Source organism: Sylvia atricapilla, chromosome 12 (genome assembly GCF_009819655.1).
Source record: "Sylvia atricapilla isolate bSylAtr1 chromosome 12, bSylAtr1.pri, whole genome shotgun sequence".
Lineage (NCBI taxonomy): Eukaryota > Metazoa > Chordata > Aves > Passeriformes > Sylviidae > Sylvia > Sylvia atricapilla.
Window position 1 is genome coordinate 12,960,883 of NC_089151.1, and position 18,215 is coordinate 12,979,097.

The 18,215-nt window shown below is 45.7% G+C and overlaps 2 protein-coding genes across 2 annotated transcripts in view; one reads left to right on the top strand and one right to left on the bottom strand.

Annotated features, from left to right (window-relative positions):
- The window catches only part of TENT4B (terminal nucleotidyltransferase 4B), a 42,871-nt gene extending 25,157 nt beyond the window's left edge, over positions 1–17,714 (bottom strand). The window contains exon 1 of the mRNA XM_066327882.1: positions 17,081–17,714. Within this exon, the coding sequence (XP_066183979.1) occupies positions 17,081–17,625 (545 nt within the window). The 5' untranslated portion in view covers positions 17,626–17,714. The remainder of the gene's footprint in view (positions 1–17,080) is intronic.
- Positions 1–18,215, top strand: part of ZNF423 (zinc finger protein 423) — a 581,899-nt gene that overhangs the window by 251,374 nt on the left and 312,310 nt on the right. The gene's annotated exons all lie outside the window — the stretch shown is intronic.

Below are 18,215 nucleotides of genomic sequence, written 5' to 3' on the forward strand. Positions count from 1 at the left end.
ATCATTCTGACCCATTTTGCTTAATCACAGGATAGCAGTTAAGTGTTGCTTTGTGTGTCAACATGCTGTATTATACTAACCAGAATAATTTGTTTTAATTGAAAAAATTCTTACTTTGGTCATTCTGGAATTGTGCTATACTTCCACTCTCCTCTGGTTCTTCTTCATTCTTCATTTCACAGGAGAAATTACACAGGCATGCATGTTCTGATTTCTCTCATCAGGGTGTTACCCATGGCTTCTGCTCCAACTGTTCAAAATTCTGCTCATCCATCCCAAAGAGCTTCTCTGCCTTGGGCTTATATATTTCTTTGCACACAAAAAGCTATTTGCAAGTCACTGAAGATAATTTAAAACAGTGGATATCAACTATACTCAAAAAAATCGTCTGGTACTTGTGCACTACAGTTTGGTTTTGGCAGGATTTCTAAAGGAAGATTCATTTGCAGAATGATGAAAATCTAAATTATTTAGAAACTCTGTGGATGGTGGGCTGAAGCAAGCAATGAACACACAGATGTTTCATCTTCCCAAACTATATGCTTTAAACTTTAAGAGTTTAAGGGATATGTGCAACATGGTCCTGCAGCACTAAATAAGCCTTTCATATCTGAGTTTTCTTTGGATAAACTGTTCCGAAAGGATGGTCTCTAATTGCCCCTATCATTTGAAGTCCCCTTTGGACTTTAAAAAAAAAAAAAATCGAAGGAAACAAGGAGCAATACTGTAGAATTTCAAGATTATAATTGTCTTTGGAGAAGAATGTTTAGGAGGAACCTGAGCATCAATATGGAGGAACTGAAAGCATCAATATGTAAGGATCCAAACTGCATCCATCCCTTCACTCCCAAAACGAAAGGTAGCATTGCACAGGAGAGAGAGTAACTTCAGTTTGAAGCCTCCAAAGGTATTTTACTAAGAAAGAGACGGTACTGGTAAATTCTGCCAAAACTTCATAAGTTTCATGAAGTAAACAAAGCTTTTACCCCTACCATTCATGACCTACTTGGTTCTGAAATAGTTTTGAACAACTACTGTATTAAGGTAAACAATAGACACAGAGAGCCCAATCCTCACTCTCCCCCTCACAATTGTATTGGAGAATTAAACACCTTCCTATTCAACACCCGTTCAATTTTAACAATGATCTTCCACAAGCCGAATAAAATATTTTCTAGATTACTATTACCATCTACATGTGTTGAATAACGAAGTAGGAACAACAGCAGACAGTTTAAAGATCACACATTATTTTCCCACCTACAAACTCGGGCAAAACCAAACAGTCCTGAAGGGAACTGTAAATATGAAGCATCTGCTGAGGTCCTTTCCCTACCACCTGGGCTTCCATAGCAGACAAATCCTTTTAATATGTGCTGGCTTAAGCTACTGGAAAAAAAACCACTTAACTGCATTTGCAGGTGATTTACTAGGCACTTAAGTTTCATGGTGACTGACACATCAGTCCTCATAAGAAAATAAAATTATGCATAATAAAGGAAACAATTTTCAAAAGCCTCAGAGACTTTGACCATCGATTTTTATATCCTTAGTTACTGAACCATATCAATATATTACAGGTCACATAGTAACCATATTTTGAGACACATATTCCCTACAGGAGCTTTAAAATCAAATATCCCAAAACATGTCCGTAACAGCAACTTGACAAAACCAGGAAAGCTTAAGGACCTGAGTTTTTGATATCACACTTTTTTTCCTTCAGTTCACCCATTTGAATTACAGCTTCACAGACCATCTTTTCACAGTTTACCTAAAAACAGACATGGAGAAAAAAAAAAGTATTCCACTGCCATATGATTGCTGAACATCACTAAAAATCAGGATATCCACTGTCTAAACAGTTTTTTAAGGTGCAAATGGAGAGTTTCCCTTTGCAGACAGATAGGCAAATGAGACCTGTATCAGTCCCTGTCCATTACAGCCCAAGTGTTTGTTACCACTGCGTGTCTTCCCAGACGCAGGGTCTGTTATAACAAGATTACACAAACCAACCTAATCCACCCAGGGCAAAGTTAGCCAAGCTAAATCCCACCACCTTTATCAGTTCAGGTAAAGCAGCCACTTCTTCCCAGAGCTGTGGGGAGCCCAAGGAGGAGCCCTCACCCCCTTAGTCCCCCCAGATGGCAAAGGGTGAAAAGATGCAAGCAGAACTCCTTCAAAGAGCAGGGCTACACCCAAGAAAACACCTCTGGCAGCTTTCAAGATTTACCCAAGAACAGCTTGCCCTTTCTAATATTTGTTGTCTGATGAGTAATTCACAAAACTGCCTTTTAGGACCAAGGGAGAGCAAAATTTCCACCAATATGTGGATTTAGGAACCCTGATCTTGTTTGCAGGACTGAAGTCTTTTGGGATTAATCTGATCACACTGATACTGAGTTTTGAAAACATAGTTTGTTCACTTCCACCAATTATGGTGAACTGATTATGCCTGTTTCTTCAAAAGCTGTGGAGGAAAAAAAAGAAAGCCACTAAATTTCCACCACGAGACCTACACTTTCTATCCCGTGCAAATATTTGAAAGCCTTTTTCTTCCTCCCAATCAACATCCACTGCCCCCAAATCCCTCAAAATAATGTTGTTTTTTTCACTTATGTTCTGTATTTTACATTAACTTATGGGTTTAACTGCATCATAAAAAGCACTAAAATAGCACTGCTTTATGGAAAAAGCATAGTGTAGTAGAGACATTAAACTGCTGGACAAAGAAGAAATGTGGACAGTTCTTTTTAATTATTTATACTGGTATCTCTATCTTTCCAGTTTTTATTTATTTTATAGACCCATTGTTTCAATCAGCATGAGTGCTCTCTTCTTTAAACTGATTTGAGGGACTTCAAACTAAAATTCCCAAGCATATTCTTCAGTCAGGAAGTAATGTAACAGATTCTTTTCCTATCAAGGTAAAAGTGAGCATTCTTTGTCTGTTCATAAATTTCATTGTGTGCATTGCCTTCCTAAAATGCATTTGGATGTACTAGAATTTTTCCTACAGAAATCTGTCTTTCAAGAGGGGGAAAAGTCCTACTGAACTTTAATTATAAATCAGATGCTTGAATTGGTCCTACCAGTAAGTGATTTGAAGTGTAACTCGGCAACTAATCCACTGGCTTTTAAATACATGCCATATGCATGCTCAGTCTTGCTTTTTATTTTTGCAGCATTTCCAGCAAAAACATCAAATGCCAACTGGAAAGGCTGTTTTGAGAAATACCCTTACTTCCCACTGCCTTTTTTTTTTTTTTTTTAATCACACTGTACATAAAAACAATCTAGCTGAATCACTGCATGTGTGGGAATAACCTTCTCTTTCTTCCCTGAAAAGTATCTACATCCCTCCTTCCCATCTCAGTAAGCAAGTGCTGTGAGAGTCTGTTGCTTCTCTTCCCTCAGGTGATGGAAAATGCATTTTGCTAACAGAGGAGTGAAAAAAAAAAAAAAAAAAGAGGAACTGCTACCTCAACTGATCTGAAAGAAAAAGTACTTACAAAACAAAAAGATGAAGCAGGAGAAAAAGGTTTTGTGCAGAAAAAACCAAGTGGGAAGAGCAGCAATGGGAAGAAGCTGATTTATTTCATAATGACAAAGAGTTCAACTCTAGTAGTATCTAATTATCTTGAAACACACCAGTAATTCTAACATCTCCTATAAAAGACAGCCACACCGTTTTTCTTTAGCTCACTTGCAAAACAGTGTTAGTCTGCTGGAACAGTTGCACATACAGACTACACAGTCTGCAACCCCATTATTTAAAATACACATATATATATTTTTTTTTTTCAAAGCTTTAAAGTGCAACTATTACCATGCACTTTGTATATTCTGGAATTACAGCTTCAGGTAAATTTTCAAATGTTTAAATCCACAGAGAAGTTGAAGGTATCTTTTTCCTACAGTGAGGAATCAGTAATTCCTCATCCTGCCAATTCCCCTTGCTTAAAAAATACTCAAAAGACCAAACAACAGTTTGTAAACTTGCTTTAAAACAAGGGCGTAACAACTAAAAGTAACTATCACTATCAACAGTAGTTCACTTAATATTAACTAAACTTCCCCAGTAAAGCAGCAACATTGGGGTTTGTGTTAGAGCTGTAACAAAAGCTACAGCTACTAAATTACTGTAAGACAGGAATAGCTCTGATCCCCTCTGAACCAGCACAACAGGTAGGAGCAGGGAGTTTTGAAACAAATAAAAGTCTATTACATCAGTTCTGCAAATCACACCAGTGGTGTTACTACTAAACCAAACCAGAAGGAAACAGCAGGTCAGGTAATCTGCCTTTTGTCTGTCTCCATAAAGCCAGGCCACACAGATCTTTATACAGCTCTAGTATATTGCTCCTATTTTGTTAGTGTAGTAAATATTATCACATAAACAAATAATCTGTGACCTTCAGATAACCGGAACCACATGCCATCTGGGCAGAGGTGAGACTAACACTCCCAGCAGACTGATGAGCACTGCTGGTGGATAACAGGCTTGGGAAAAAATCTCCACCTGAAAACTCTGATGGGAGCAAAAAACCCGCAGCACAGACCTTTGCCACCACATGCACAACAGCAGGTCACCCAACAGGAGACCTGGCAAGTGTTGCACAGCATTTTCTCACACAGACCAGAGTGAAGAAAGCTCGACTTCCACACACACAGTGGGTTCTGCCTGGCAAATATTCCTGTTTATGACTTGATTAATTATTGGACTTGAAAGATTAGTTAGATGAAAGAAGGGAGAGCAGTGTAATTATTAACTCCTGTCTCCTTCCATCAGAGTAGACTTACATTTTCAAATGCCCACTCCAAACAAGCTCACAGCAGTGCCTAAGAAGGAAGGGACAGCACCACGATGCCAGGCTTACCCTGCTCAGCTCAAAGCCAAGACACAAGGCAGTTTAAGGTCTGGGTTCCCCTCACTGCCTGCTGCTGCTGCCACACTTGCCTGCACAGATCAGTTACACAGAAACCCTCTGCACGTCCGTCTGTGCAGCAAACCTGCTTTGAAACTGCTCACGAGGCAGGGGAACCAAGAACAGAATAAAACTCTGAACACCTCTCCTTCAGGAACATGGGATCAAACTGAAAATAATTTAATATAAAAATATTAACTCCAATAACTAGCCACAGTTGCAGTTTGTTAATAACTTTCCAGCTACAGAACAAGAACATTTTCAAATTAAATCTAAAGTGCCAGTATGCCATCTGGGAAGTCAATGCAGATTCCCAAGCCTTTCCAGCATCTTCTTATATTCACAGTCTTTTGGATGGTGAGGAGATTTTTTTGTTGTTGTTTTTTTGGTTTTTTTTTTGGTTTTTTTTTAGAGGAGGGATTTTTGCACAACATTTTGGAACATTCAAGGAATACAAAACTGAGCCCCAAGTTACTCCTCTAAATTTCCTGTATCAGATGCATTCAAAACTTCTTATGAAAATATCTGAAGCTAGCAATTACAATTAAAACCACAAGATTGAGTTTGTAGATTAAATTTCTGTTCCCTGGGCAAAATGGAGAGTGACCTCAAGTTCCCTGTTTTGAAACAAATTAATCACCCATTTATTACTGGTTACTGTGGTACAGTACTAGTACCTGTTTAGATGCACTGCTGTCATATCCAGGCAAAATTAAAATCACAGATGTAGCTCCTCCTCTCACTCCAAATAGTCAAAAGCAACTGCAGTGGGTGCACTTTGAAGGAGGAGGAACAATCACATGTACTATGGCAAAGGTAGAAGGAACATTTCAGTTAACTTTTTATTCTGATGAATTGTTATCTTTACAGTAAGGGTGTGCACAGTGAACTATATTCAGATTAAACAATGCAGCATTCGTTTGGGGACTCATGATGTAGTATTATTCTTAAATGTATATATTAGAAACTATTTGTTCACATTCTGATTTGTTCTCTTGTCCTCAGATCCTCTTACTTGCAAGGCAGGATGCACAGTACCAGAAACACCATGGGCTGGGAGCAGTAACACTGCAAGGTATTTTGGAGTCAACAGCCTCCATTTGCTCTGCTTATCATCCCAGGACAGAAAGTTACAAACAATAATAATCAAAAAAGGACACTGCCTAAGCAGATCACAGAAAAATGTTTCCTGTGGTCATCTCTATCAGCCCAGTGATAAAGTTGCAGACTTAAGAGCTTCCATGTCATAAACTGCAAAAAATGTTTCTCTCTCTAATGTAGGTGATAGATCTCATCCTTCCAAGTACCTGGAGAAGTTGGTCCCTGACTAACCCTGTGGACCAAATAATGGGGTTTTATCTTCTTTATTTCCCCTGAAGCTTCAGCTAGTATATCTGTCAGAAAACTACCAGTATAAAAATGAGAAGAAAACACCACACTGAAATATGTCCCATGAGTCCAAAATGTTAAAAGAAACTGAAACATGACTTAGTAAAGATTTCACACAGCTACCTCAATTGCTGGGTTTTGCTTGGACAAAAAGACAGAAGAATCAGCACATGATGGAGAAAGGGAGGCTTCAATGGTCTGACTCAGACCTAGTATCACAGAGGTGACTACTGGAACTAACTCCAGGATGGGGCATCCCTGGCATGGCACACCTGCTCACACCATCCACATGTGCATCGACACATTTGTGCACAGTCTTCCAACAGAAGTAGCAAATGTAGGGTGAGAGGTTGTGCAAATGTAGGGTGAGAGGTTGTGCAGAGCTCTCAGAAACATCCTCAAGATTCATCCAACTCACTCGCTGGAACCAGTCTCTAGAAATAATTTGCAGATCATGTAAAAGCGTCCTGTGTACCTAAAAAATGAGTAGAAGATGCAGCAGTAACTAGTTTTAAGAGAGGTATAAGAGGGTTGCTGTGAGCTCCACAAACTGCAGAATCAACAGCAACTGAAAGAGCACGTTTCAGCATGCCTGGAGCAGGTTTGCTTCAGAGGAGCAAAGGCTGAAGTGAACTATTTCAGCATATAATGTTCAGTGACTTGCTGCCTACAGGCAAATACCACACTGCACAAAAAACAAGGGAGGAAATCTGTTAATACAGTTATTCTCTTCTTTACTCCTAGGTACTTCTATGCCAGGAGCTGACACTGTTACCTTCTGCCAATGAAACTTTATCTTTTACCAACTGTATGTGCCCTGTCACATTTGTCCAGGCTGTAACAACAGCAGCTTCAGAAGATCACTGGTTAGTTCAAATTTAGAGAGAAAAACAATACAAATGATGTACAATGTAATTACAAGAGAGCAAAAGAAGCAGGACTGTACTGTCCTTTCTGCCTCATCTCAAAAACTATCCCATAAGAAGCATAACAGCTTGATGAGGCAAACTTCTCTTTCACCTGATGCTGGAAGCAGAGGTACATGCAAAGAAGCTGCTTAACTCAATAACAAATTAGTTCTTCAAGGCAAAAATCAACATGAAAATTTTCTCACAGAGTACCTGCCAAGTATGACTACTACAGTAGTCATTCCCCGTGGATGAATGAGGGTAAGATACTGAGTCTGAAGCACAACCAGAAGGCTGAGTTTACAGAAGATCCTCAAACATACGAGTTGAATCACCCAACTGGAGAGTGTGACAGAACAAAGCAAAAATTAAATAAAATTAACCTTAGGACCTAATTTTTTTCAGCCTAACCCAGTACTATGACCTAAGACTGTGATCTGCAATCATGACCATTATTCAGATCAAGACAGTTCCTTCACCACAGTATGTTTAACTCACTACTTTAACTGGCAGCTGTGGAAAGCTTGCCAACCAGGAATGCCTCTGAATACATAAGAGATAAAGCCAGATGCAAGGCACAAGTCCTTCACACCACTTTCAGAAATGATATGCATACTTTAGATTAAAGCCAAAATCTTACTGAGGGATAAGGGGGAGGAATGCAAATGCAGAGAAAGGAGTATACTTTTTATAACAACCCCGCTGAAATGAAACAAACAAAGAAAAAACCCTCAAAACCAGAACAAAAACCACTTGCTTTTTGTAGCCTACAGGAAAATATAGCTGTTCCTGAAGTAACATAGGAAGTGAACAGCTCTAAAATTAACAGTGAGAATTAAGAAAGCTTAAGAAAGTAAGTTATCACACTTCCTCAGTCTAGCTTAAACACAGCATCAAGAGGTCAGGCAGGGTCAACAAGCTTTGATTAAGGACTCCCTGTCTTCAGACTATACACACTGACTCATAACAGCAAGATCAACACCTTAGTCATCACTCAAACTACAGCACAATATTCCTGCATGCTGTATTTTAGAGGACATATAAAGAAGGGCTTATCTATACTTAATATCTGTGACAGGTTAATGCAAGTTCTTTTAGGTGTTACTGCATCCATAAACAAAGTAATTGTAAGAAATCATGTGATACTTTCAATGGGTGTACATAAATGTAACTGAAAGTAAATCTACACTGAGTGAAGGTGATGAGCCAATGTTGCAACTCTTCTATACACCTCTCATTTATCACAGAATACTTCCCTCGTTTCCCTGATTTGGAAGTTTCTAGAGGACTTTAATGTTTGAATTTGTCCCTTGTTATAATCTATTACTTGTAGAATCAAAGTACAATTCCCTCCACACTGTCTTAACTATATCTTCAATATAGTGTGGGCTACTTCTCCCATAAAAGATGACACAGACAAGACAGAAGAATGCAGGCGCACAAACACTGACTTCAATTTTATGCCTCTGCTACCACTGCTGTCCAGTAAAAATCCTAAAAAATGCAATGCAAAACAAAAAATTGCACAATGCAAGCGATATGGTATGGTGATGCAGAATACCACACCATAAAGCCTTCTCAGGCAACTGCAGCAAGACTGTGCCTCTTTCACTGAACATCATATTGGAATAATTCAGATGTAGGTGTCATACCACGGAGGATGTTATGAGCCCATCAGAGAGGCTGATCCGGAATGAAGGCTGCCCAATAGTCTTAATTGTCATCATAGGATGAAGAAAATTAACAGATGTTGTTACATCCCAGCATCAGACAACCCCAGCCTCAGTCAGGCAGCTAGTTCATCCTTACTCTGAGCTGCTGTGCTAGAGCTGCCCTCCCACCTGTGACCCACCCTGAGAGCTTGGCAGCCCCAAGGGACATGATCAGTGTGGCTCAGTCTCACACAGATTTTGTGACACAGCTTTAGGGGTCAGGAACACAACCACCAGGGACAGGCAGGATCTCAAGATCTGTACTGACTGCAGCAACACTGATACCTTGACTGCACAACCATGATACAACACACCGGCATCACCAGTACAAAGTTACTGGGCAGATTTATACCGGCTCTGGTGATCTGTAGGAGAGAGTTTTGTACAAACCTATAAACAAGAGTTCAGCTCCCTTGATTCATGTCTGCCTCTTGTTTTGATATCATAAGTTTGTAGTATTGCCGAAAAAAAATCCTGCTGTTACCTATTGCCTAAAGTTACAAAATGATTAAAGTTCAAACTGCTCCTGCTACAGATATTTGCAGCCTAGGAAAGACATCTGAAGCTCGTATCGCATTCACCAGTTTTCCTCTCTTTTTCTTGCTTATAGAAATATTTCCTTTAGCCTCCATTTCTAAGCAAAGGCACAGAAAGTAAAACCCAAATAGTCACAACATTTTGAGCATTCTTTGGCAGGTCATCCAAAAAGATAATTCAAACAAACAAAAAATTCCCAGCATGTTCAAATAACAAATTAAGGTTCTAACTGACCACTACGAACAGCAGTAACACTTATTTCCTTATAATGTGTATCATGCAAGATTTTCACTGGTTGTGTTGCTCTATCACTACCAGCACAACTCCCTCCCTCAACACAACACCTAAGCTGGCTCCAGACCACATTCTGCTCCTGCTGCCAGTTCTAACATCCAGCAAGGAGAGCAGAGGAACCACTGTTTTACATCACATACAACATAAACAAACAGCTTTGAAGCAACAGACATCTCTGAAATTCTGGCATGTGCATAATTTTGGGAGCAGGTACACCATATTGAAAGATGTGTTCAGAACCCCTACATGATGCGATCAATAAAAAAGAAATATTAAGTATTCCTATTATTGCCTATTCTATCATTTTAATAGTAAAGTTATGCACATAACTTCTGAAAACCACATTTAAATTTTCCAAAGCAAAAAGCAGACTTTACATTTTAATTTTAAATAAATTATTAGAAACGGCCCAGGACCAAACTGTAATATGGTGATAGCAAAATAAAATAGAAGGGGAGAAAAAAGTGATTATGTGCTCTCATGACACAGATCTCCATCAATCCATGTTTCCTAGGGCTGACAATATGATACCAGGCTTCCTAAAACTGACCTTATTGTTAACAGTATGACAATTAAAAAATAACACCTACCACCCCAACACGGTTTAATACAATACTAATAAAGATTCAGGGTGAACAGATCCTCCTTCTTCAATGCACAGTGCTGCATAGAACACACAGTGGCTCTTGGGAATCAGCAAGCACACAAGAGGGAATGACACACTCTTCCTATTACTTAATATAGACATCTCCATCTACCAAAAAAAGTCTGCCAAACTTCTGCTCCTTATATAGCCACTCCAAGGTAAATAGGTATCCAAGTCCCAAACAGAAGATATGAATTGCAGAAAACAGAACAGTTCACAAGAATACACCCACATGCTGTTTCCCTGCACATGCAGAAACCAGCACCTCTGAAGTCCTCCTTAAACTGCTTAAACCAAACATGCTGAAATGTTGGCCCTATTCCAAAATCCTGCAACTTCAAGTAATGCTGTTATATAATATTCACCATATAGTTCTCAAAAGGTTTCACCAAACTGCCTTTAGTCTGCATCTTCATCCCTAGTAAACCTGTTTCTCTCTCCCAGCCCTTCCAAAAAGAAGTCATTTCTTACTACAGGAGGCTGTGGGGAAATATCCGGTTTCACTTCCATAAAATCCAGCTGACTGCCTCCAAGAGCTGCACAAGCTGTCACAAGGGTACTGCCGTGGCATGACTCAGGACGAGACAGAGAGTGACAGTGGATCTCCTCAGACGGGTACAAGGCAAGGATCTGCACTCCAGTCACATCCGTGCACCTCAACCTCACAGCTACAGAGTGAGCACAGACTACTGCTCCAGGGGGCTTTCTCAGGAAGCAGGCAGGTTTGTGCCTATAGATTTTTCTAAATAACTCCTTTTTACACGTGATGTACACAGTGAATTCACCTACAGCCTATGTTTTAATGTGTGTGAGTTCACCAAATCCAAAACACAGGCAGCTATTCTAAGAGAGGATGCATGAAGAAGTCATGCACACACCTTGTTGTTTCCCCAGAACTCTGCACACAAACGTGTTTGTTTCACCTATATTAAGCTTTTGTGTCAAGTAATGTGACAGGGCAACAACCCTGCATTTGATTTAAGCACTTAAAAGTATGTGACGGAAACCAAAACAAATAATAAGGATTTTGTCAGATTTCCCTAAGTCAGCCATTCCAGCTGGTTTTATATTTTGCTGGGGGTTTATACACTTGCTTTGCTCACACTATACTCTGCTCTTTCTGGTTTTGCTCCAGCCCACATGGAAATCATGCTCCCATGGCTGATATCATGCAAGGGCCTAAACCAACAGAGCGAGGGACATGCAGGGTAAGTTATCACAGCCACCTTAACGTGCCTCCATGTCCTCTGGTCAGCTCACACCTGAGGCAATGAGTTCGTGTGTGCCTTAATGCTCTTAGCTTCTTTCAAAAATGAGACTAAAAAACCTGAGAAGCTGACAAACTTTGCATGCAAAACTCAGAATGGAATTTCTGTAGCAAAGACTTATGGCTTCAAGCTATTTTCTTCCCTGAAGCAGTTATGATTTTATTTCATGGTACCCTCTGTAATCCTGTGTAACAGGCTGGGAACCCTTATATTAAATAAGCAGATCTCTGCTCAAGTCTGTGCCAACCTTCAGCAGCATGGGAGTGTGTGCAGTCTGTGAGCAACCCCCTCCTGTGGGGGTCACAGGATTCTCTCTCTTTCATGGCAAAGTTTCCATCAGCACTTCAAAACGAGCATTCAGTTATTTCAAAATGCAGTCTTCTATCTAATCTATGTTTCTTCTCAGCAGTACACACCACAACTTTACCTCCTTAAACTCACACATTAACTGGGTTCTTGCCTTCAGCTGCAGATGACTGTGAAAACAGCTCCCTACAGAGTCCCAAACCCACATCTCCTTCCTGGGAGCTGGGTAGCACTGGGCTCTTTCCACTGGCACAAGAATCACAGAAGTCTACAATGAACAGGCCAAACTTAAGTGTAAGTTTTTATTTTTGGGTTTTGTTGCATTTAAGGCTTCTTGTTTCAGCAATTCTTCCGTCACATTTTAGCCAGGCTCAACCCAAACATGGTGAAAGCTGTAAAACAGCCATTTCAGTATCCCAAATACTTTTTTTTCCTTTCTAATCGTGACACTACTAACATTATTTACTGCTGCCCTTGGGACACACACACACACACACACAGAGAATGCCATCCAAAACCCCCAACCCACACATCCTCCCATATGCTGGAGTTTTGCTACTAACTACCCTGCCAAGGCATACTCAATTTAACTCTTTAAAGGTATGTATTAAATCAACAGTAACACCATTCTCATGCTGTGAAACTTTTCATTCATATTCTGCATTATCTGCTCTTTTCAGAACTGCTGTCTGATGACAGTCCCCAGAGGATGGAAGACACGGAAGCTGACTCTGACTGGTGCAAAGCAACTTGCAGGCAGCACTACACAACTGATTTACAGTGATATTTCACAAGCCACCACATTAAGAGTGCCACAAAAAAGTAGTGTACCTGTCATGCAAACACCTGCATTATTAACAGAACTGGTAGTCTGAGAACTTAGACTAAGGAAAAATATTAAAGATAGGCCAGAATACAATGTACACAACAGCACCATTAACTCCAAGGGAGAAAAATGCTCTTGTGTTGAATGTATTTCAACACAGGTAAATGTTAGGAAATATTGTGCATATTTTGCAAAAAGTCTATCTTTAAACCAAACCAAATACTGTTGTGGGTTATTTTTTAAGTATTTGATTATCTCTTTCTATGTGCACATGGCATTAACTAAGAAAGTATATTTCTCAATAATAATAATTTAAAGAAAAACTTAGCAGACAAAATATCAAGATTTTGATTGACTGAACAGCTACTTAGCTTTTAACCAAAATCTCTATTTCAACATGTTTACCTTACCCAAATCTTTAGACAGCTAGTTACACACTGTTACGTGTTTACATAATCTGCTCAACTTGCTAAAAATTGTTGGACTGATTTTCCAGACAGTTGATCAATAGAACTGCATATTCAGAGCTGGTTTCGCACAGCCATCCACACAAGTGACATCCTTGCACTGGAAATATGAATGCCACATGCCTGCTTTCAACTGTGTTTGCCAGCAAATCTGGTCTCATCTTTCTAAAAGTGGGACAGCTCCACAACTCTGTTGTATTCCAAAGAGTCAAAGTTTAAAGTGATCAATTTAACAAAATTACAGGATGGTATATGAGGAAAAGCACTGAGCCGTTACTACTTTTTTACAATTTGCATAGTAACAATCAGGGAAGAAAATGATACCTGTTAACACACAAGTAGTGATATAATAGCAGGGCTGGTATCCTTTCTTTCCAAGTAACTGCTAGAACGACTGAAACACAATTTTGGAGATTTACATTGGAAACAACAAAGTTAAAATATTTACTTTAGCAACAAGCTCATTTGCTAGGTTACAAACCTCTCTATCCATCCTTACTGCCCAGTGTGTCAAGGTGCAGACAGATGCCTTAGAACAGAGAGTTGTTAAAGAGAAGCTTGCAGCTGGGAGGAGAAGGCAGCACCTCCGGTCACACCACAGGCACAGGAGGCTTCACCCAGCCCTGCCAGCAGCCAGTTGGTCACACTGCAACCTTCACAGGACATAGGCATTGTCTAGGCTTTCCTAGGAAGCTCCAGCTCCTTTTAGAAATGATTTCCACAATTTTTCATTCAAGATTGTTAGCTAACAGCCACTAAAACTTTTAATTGCTTTTTAAAAAGGAAACTTCCGTGATTTAGGAAAAGCAATGCAGGTGTGTATTTGAGAGACGCTCTACCTGGCTCTGCTTTCATAAAGGAAACAGCTGAAACAGAAGCTCAGCATCATGGAAATACATGCCATAAACTAGACAGGCAATACACATGCAGACTAAGATATCCGAGTATACCTTGACACTGTTAAAAAAAACTCTGCAAGAACCTACCACTTGGAGTTTGAAACTGATTCCACCAAAATTTAACCATAGCAACCTTTTAAATACTTTGGGAAAATTGTTGTTGTTATTGTTATTAATCTCTTGTTGAAGCGCACTCTTTTTTCACTCCATTATTATTACAATTACTCTCTTGTTGAAACTTACCCTTTTCCACCCTGTATCTTCAATACAGAGAAAAAATTATGAGTTTACAAGAGAAAGAGCAAAGCATTTCTAAAAATGTTCCTTGGCTCCAAGTAAATAAGTTACAAGGCAGAATACAACCAGAGTCCAAAAACTAACTTTAAAAAATTCAGTACTTAGTATGTTCTGCACATATTACTTTTAAGTTGTGTGAAGTAAGTTGCAGAAAGTTCCAAGATACTGTGAGACTAAAACACTTTAAATAGCATACTTCTGCCATGTCATTTTATGAATTATTACAACCCCAGCAGTAAAGGTAACACAGGAGCTGGCAAGGAAACAGGGAGCCAGGTGGTAAGAACTTGACTTCCAAAACGACCAGCAAATTGGAATAGTCACTTTGACAAATCGTGCAGAACAGCAATTTCAGAAGGCAAAGAGGTCGTGGCTCTTCTGTGTGAGAGGGCTGAAGGACCCTTAGGTACAAGCTGAGCACACAAAAACTCATGCAACTAAATCACTACTGATTTCTAAAATGAGCTCTGCCAGGCCTTCATCTCTCACCATACACCTCCGTCATCTAGACCCTGCAGGGTTCAAGGCAAAGGTTATGTTTTGAAAAGCGTGAACTTTAAAAAAAAAACAAATCCACAGAAGTTACCAAATTGCCTTTATCCAGCGCATCGCCCATATCAAAAGCCATCACTGTATTAAAAAAAAGGGGAGGACTCAAACCAGTTTTCAGGTACAGAAGATAGGTGATTGCCTGCCCTCTGTCTCCAACTGCTGAGACCTAAGCTAACATAAAAAATACTAATTACAAAATATCAGATCAGCATACCTATTCCATAGTCGGAGATCCATGATAACCGTTAATAACCCCACACTAAACCCCACTGCACGCTATACACACATGGAAGTTTATTTCTGAGAGCAGGTGCCTGCCTGCATGCACACCTTCTCTGTCAGGTGTCAGAAAACACACTCCCCAGGAAATTACCTAGTCTGTGCGCTTTCTTTTGACACCAGCAGATGATGATTGTTTTTTTAAGTTCTAGTCCCTACCACGCATTTGTTCCGCAAGCAGCACAAAGCATTCGAGGCGAGCTTGACAGCGCTGCAGAGGGCAGGCATGCCGGCCCTGTGTCTGCCCCCGGCCCTGTGCCTGCTCCTGTCCCCGGCCCTGCCCCTGCCCCCGGCCCTGTGTCTGCCCCCGGCCCTGTGTCTGCCCCCGGCCCTGTGTCTGCCCCCGGCCCTGCGTCTGCCCCGGCCCTGTGTCTGCCCCGGCCCTGTGCCTGCTCCTGTCCCCGGCCCTGTGCCTGCCTCCGGCCCTGCCCCTGCCCCCGGCCCTGTGTCTGCCCCCGGCCCTGTGCCTGCTCCTGCCCCCGGCCCTGTGTCTGCCCCTGCCCTGTGTCTGCCCCCGGCCCCCGCCCTGCGTCTGCCCCCGGCTCCCGCCCTGCGCCTGCCCCGGCCCCGGCCCTGTGCCTGCCCCCGGCCCTGCGTCTGCCCCCGGCCCTGTGTCTGCCCCCGGCCCCCGCCCTGTGCCTGCTCCTGTCCCCGGCCCTGTGCCTGCCTCCGGCCCTGCCCCTGCCCCCGGCCCTGCGCCTGCCCCGGCCCTGCGCCTGCCCCCGGCCCTGTGTCTGCCCCTGCCCTGTGCCTGCCCCGGCCCTGGCCCTGTGCCTGCCCCGGCCCCGGCCCTGTGCCTGCTCCTGTCCCCGGCCCTGTGCCTGCCTCCGGCCCTGCCCCTGCCCCCGGCCCTGTGCCTGCCCCCGGCCCTGTGCCTGCCCCCGGCCCCGGCCCTGGCCCTGTGCCTGCCCCGGCCCTGTGCCTGCCCCGGCCCCGGCCCTGTGTCTGCCCCCGGCCCTGTGCCTGCCCCGGCCCTGGCCCTGTGCCTGCCCCGGCCCCGGCCCTGTGCCTGCTCCTGTCCCCGGCCCTGTGCCTGCCTCCGGCCCTGCCCCTGCCCCCGGCCCTGTGCCTGCCCCCGGCCCTGTGCCTGCCCCCGGCCCCGGCCCTGGCCCTGTGCCTGCCCCTGCCCCCGGCCCCCGCCCTGTGCCTGCCCCTGCCCCCGGCCCTGCCCCTGCCCCCGGCCGCACGTGCGCCAGAGCAGCGACAACAGCGAGCAGAGCGCGAAGCGGGGCTGACAGCGGAACGCCGTGTCCAGGGAGCCCGGCGGCACCGGCCGACAGAGTGTAACACGTGCACGGGCGGCGAGCACGGGCGGTGACAGCGGAGGACCGGCGGGACTCCGGTCCCTGCGGATAGGCGTGCCCGCCCCATCAGCATGCACACGGGCACCGCCGCCGCACGCGTGTGGCCCCGGCCCCGCGGAGCCGCCGCCCCGGCGGGCGGGTCGCTCGGCGCAGGGGCTGCCCCGGACAGGCGGCTCGAGCACCGGCGGAGCGTAGCTGTCACGGCGGCCGGGCACCGCCAGCCCGGCACCCACCGCCCGCCGCCCCTGCCCAACTCCGCGGAGCCGGCCGGGCTCCCTGCGCCACCCGCCGGGCCGGCGCCGCGCCCCAGCCGCCACGGCCCAGCGGCCCCTCGGCGGCCGCTGCCCGGCCCCGGCGTGCGGCCCCGGGGCGGGGAAGGACCTCGGCCCCCGCCTCCTCCTCCTCCTTCTCCGAAGGCCGAGCACGGCCGGGCCCGGCGCCCCCCTCGCCCGCCCCGCGGACGCTCACCCCACGACTCCCTGGCTGTAGTTCCTTTTCTTCCAGGGGGTGCCGGTGTAGAGCGGCTCGGCCAGGCCGGGCTGGCCGCGGGCGGCCGGCTCGTCGGCCGGGGCGGGGGCGCGGCCCAGCAGCAGGCTGTAGTTGAGCCCGAAGGTGCTGGCCTTGTTGTCGCGCTTCCTCTTGTTGCTGGCGGCGGCGGCGGCGGCGGGCGGCGCCCCCCGCGCGGGCCGGGCCCAGGCGGCGGCCCCCGGGGGCGGCGAGGCCTGGCGGTGCCCGCGGCTGTGCGGGTTGTTGGCGCTCTCGAGCGGCAGGAAGTCGGGCGGGGGGTCGGCGCGGGGGGCGCGGTACATGCCGGGCGGGGAGGCCGGGCCGGCCGCGGCGGGGGCGCTCTGCTGCTGCTGCTGCTGCTGCTGCTGCTGTTGCTGCTGCTCTTGCTGCTGCTGCTGCTGGAAGTAGAGGTTGCGGACCCCCTGCGTGGTCTCCCAGATCTGCATCCACAGGCGGTTCGAGGGGCCGAGCTGCTCTGGCTGGAACCAGGCTATCCGGGGATCCATCAAACGGGGACCCACCCCGGCTGATCCGCTCCCCGCGCCGCGCCGGCCGCCGCCGCCGAGACCCTGTCAGCGGGTCCCAGCGCTAATGGCGGCTCCTATGGAAGGGCAGCTCCGCGCCTGCCTGCTCGCTGCTGCCGCCGTCGCTCCACAGCCCCCGCCCCTCCTGGCGAGCGCGGCGAGGCGGGGCCGGGCCGGGAGAGCCGGCGGCACGCGGGCCGCGCGCAGCACGGGGGGCGGCGGCGCCCCGGCCGCTCTGCCGGCGCCCCCGCGCTGCCCCGGGCCGGGCCGTGCCGCCGAGCGGGGCCCGATGGCCGGCGGCTCCCGGCCCGGCACGGCCGCCGGCGGCGCGCTGCGGCCCCGCGCCCCGCGGGCCGACAGCCGCGCTCCGGGAGCCGAGCGCTCGCTCCGGCCCCGCCGCTGCCACAGCAGCGGGCCGCGGCTCGGGCACGGGGCGCCGTGCGGACAGACACGGGCCGGCGCGCCCCTGCCCGCACACCGACAGCTGCCGCTGCCCGCCCCCCAGAACTCTCGGGGGTAGTTCAGGGTCCTCCTGCCTTTCACTCCGCACCAAAGCAGCCTAGGTGCAGCCT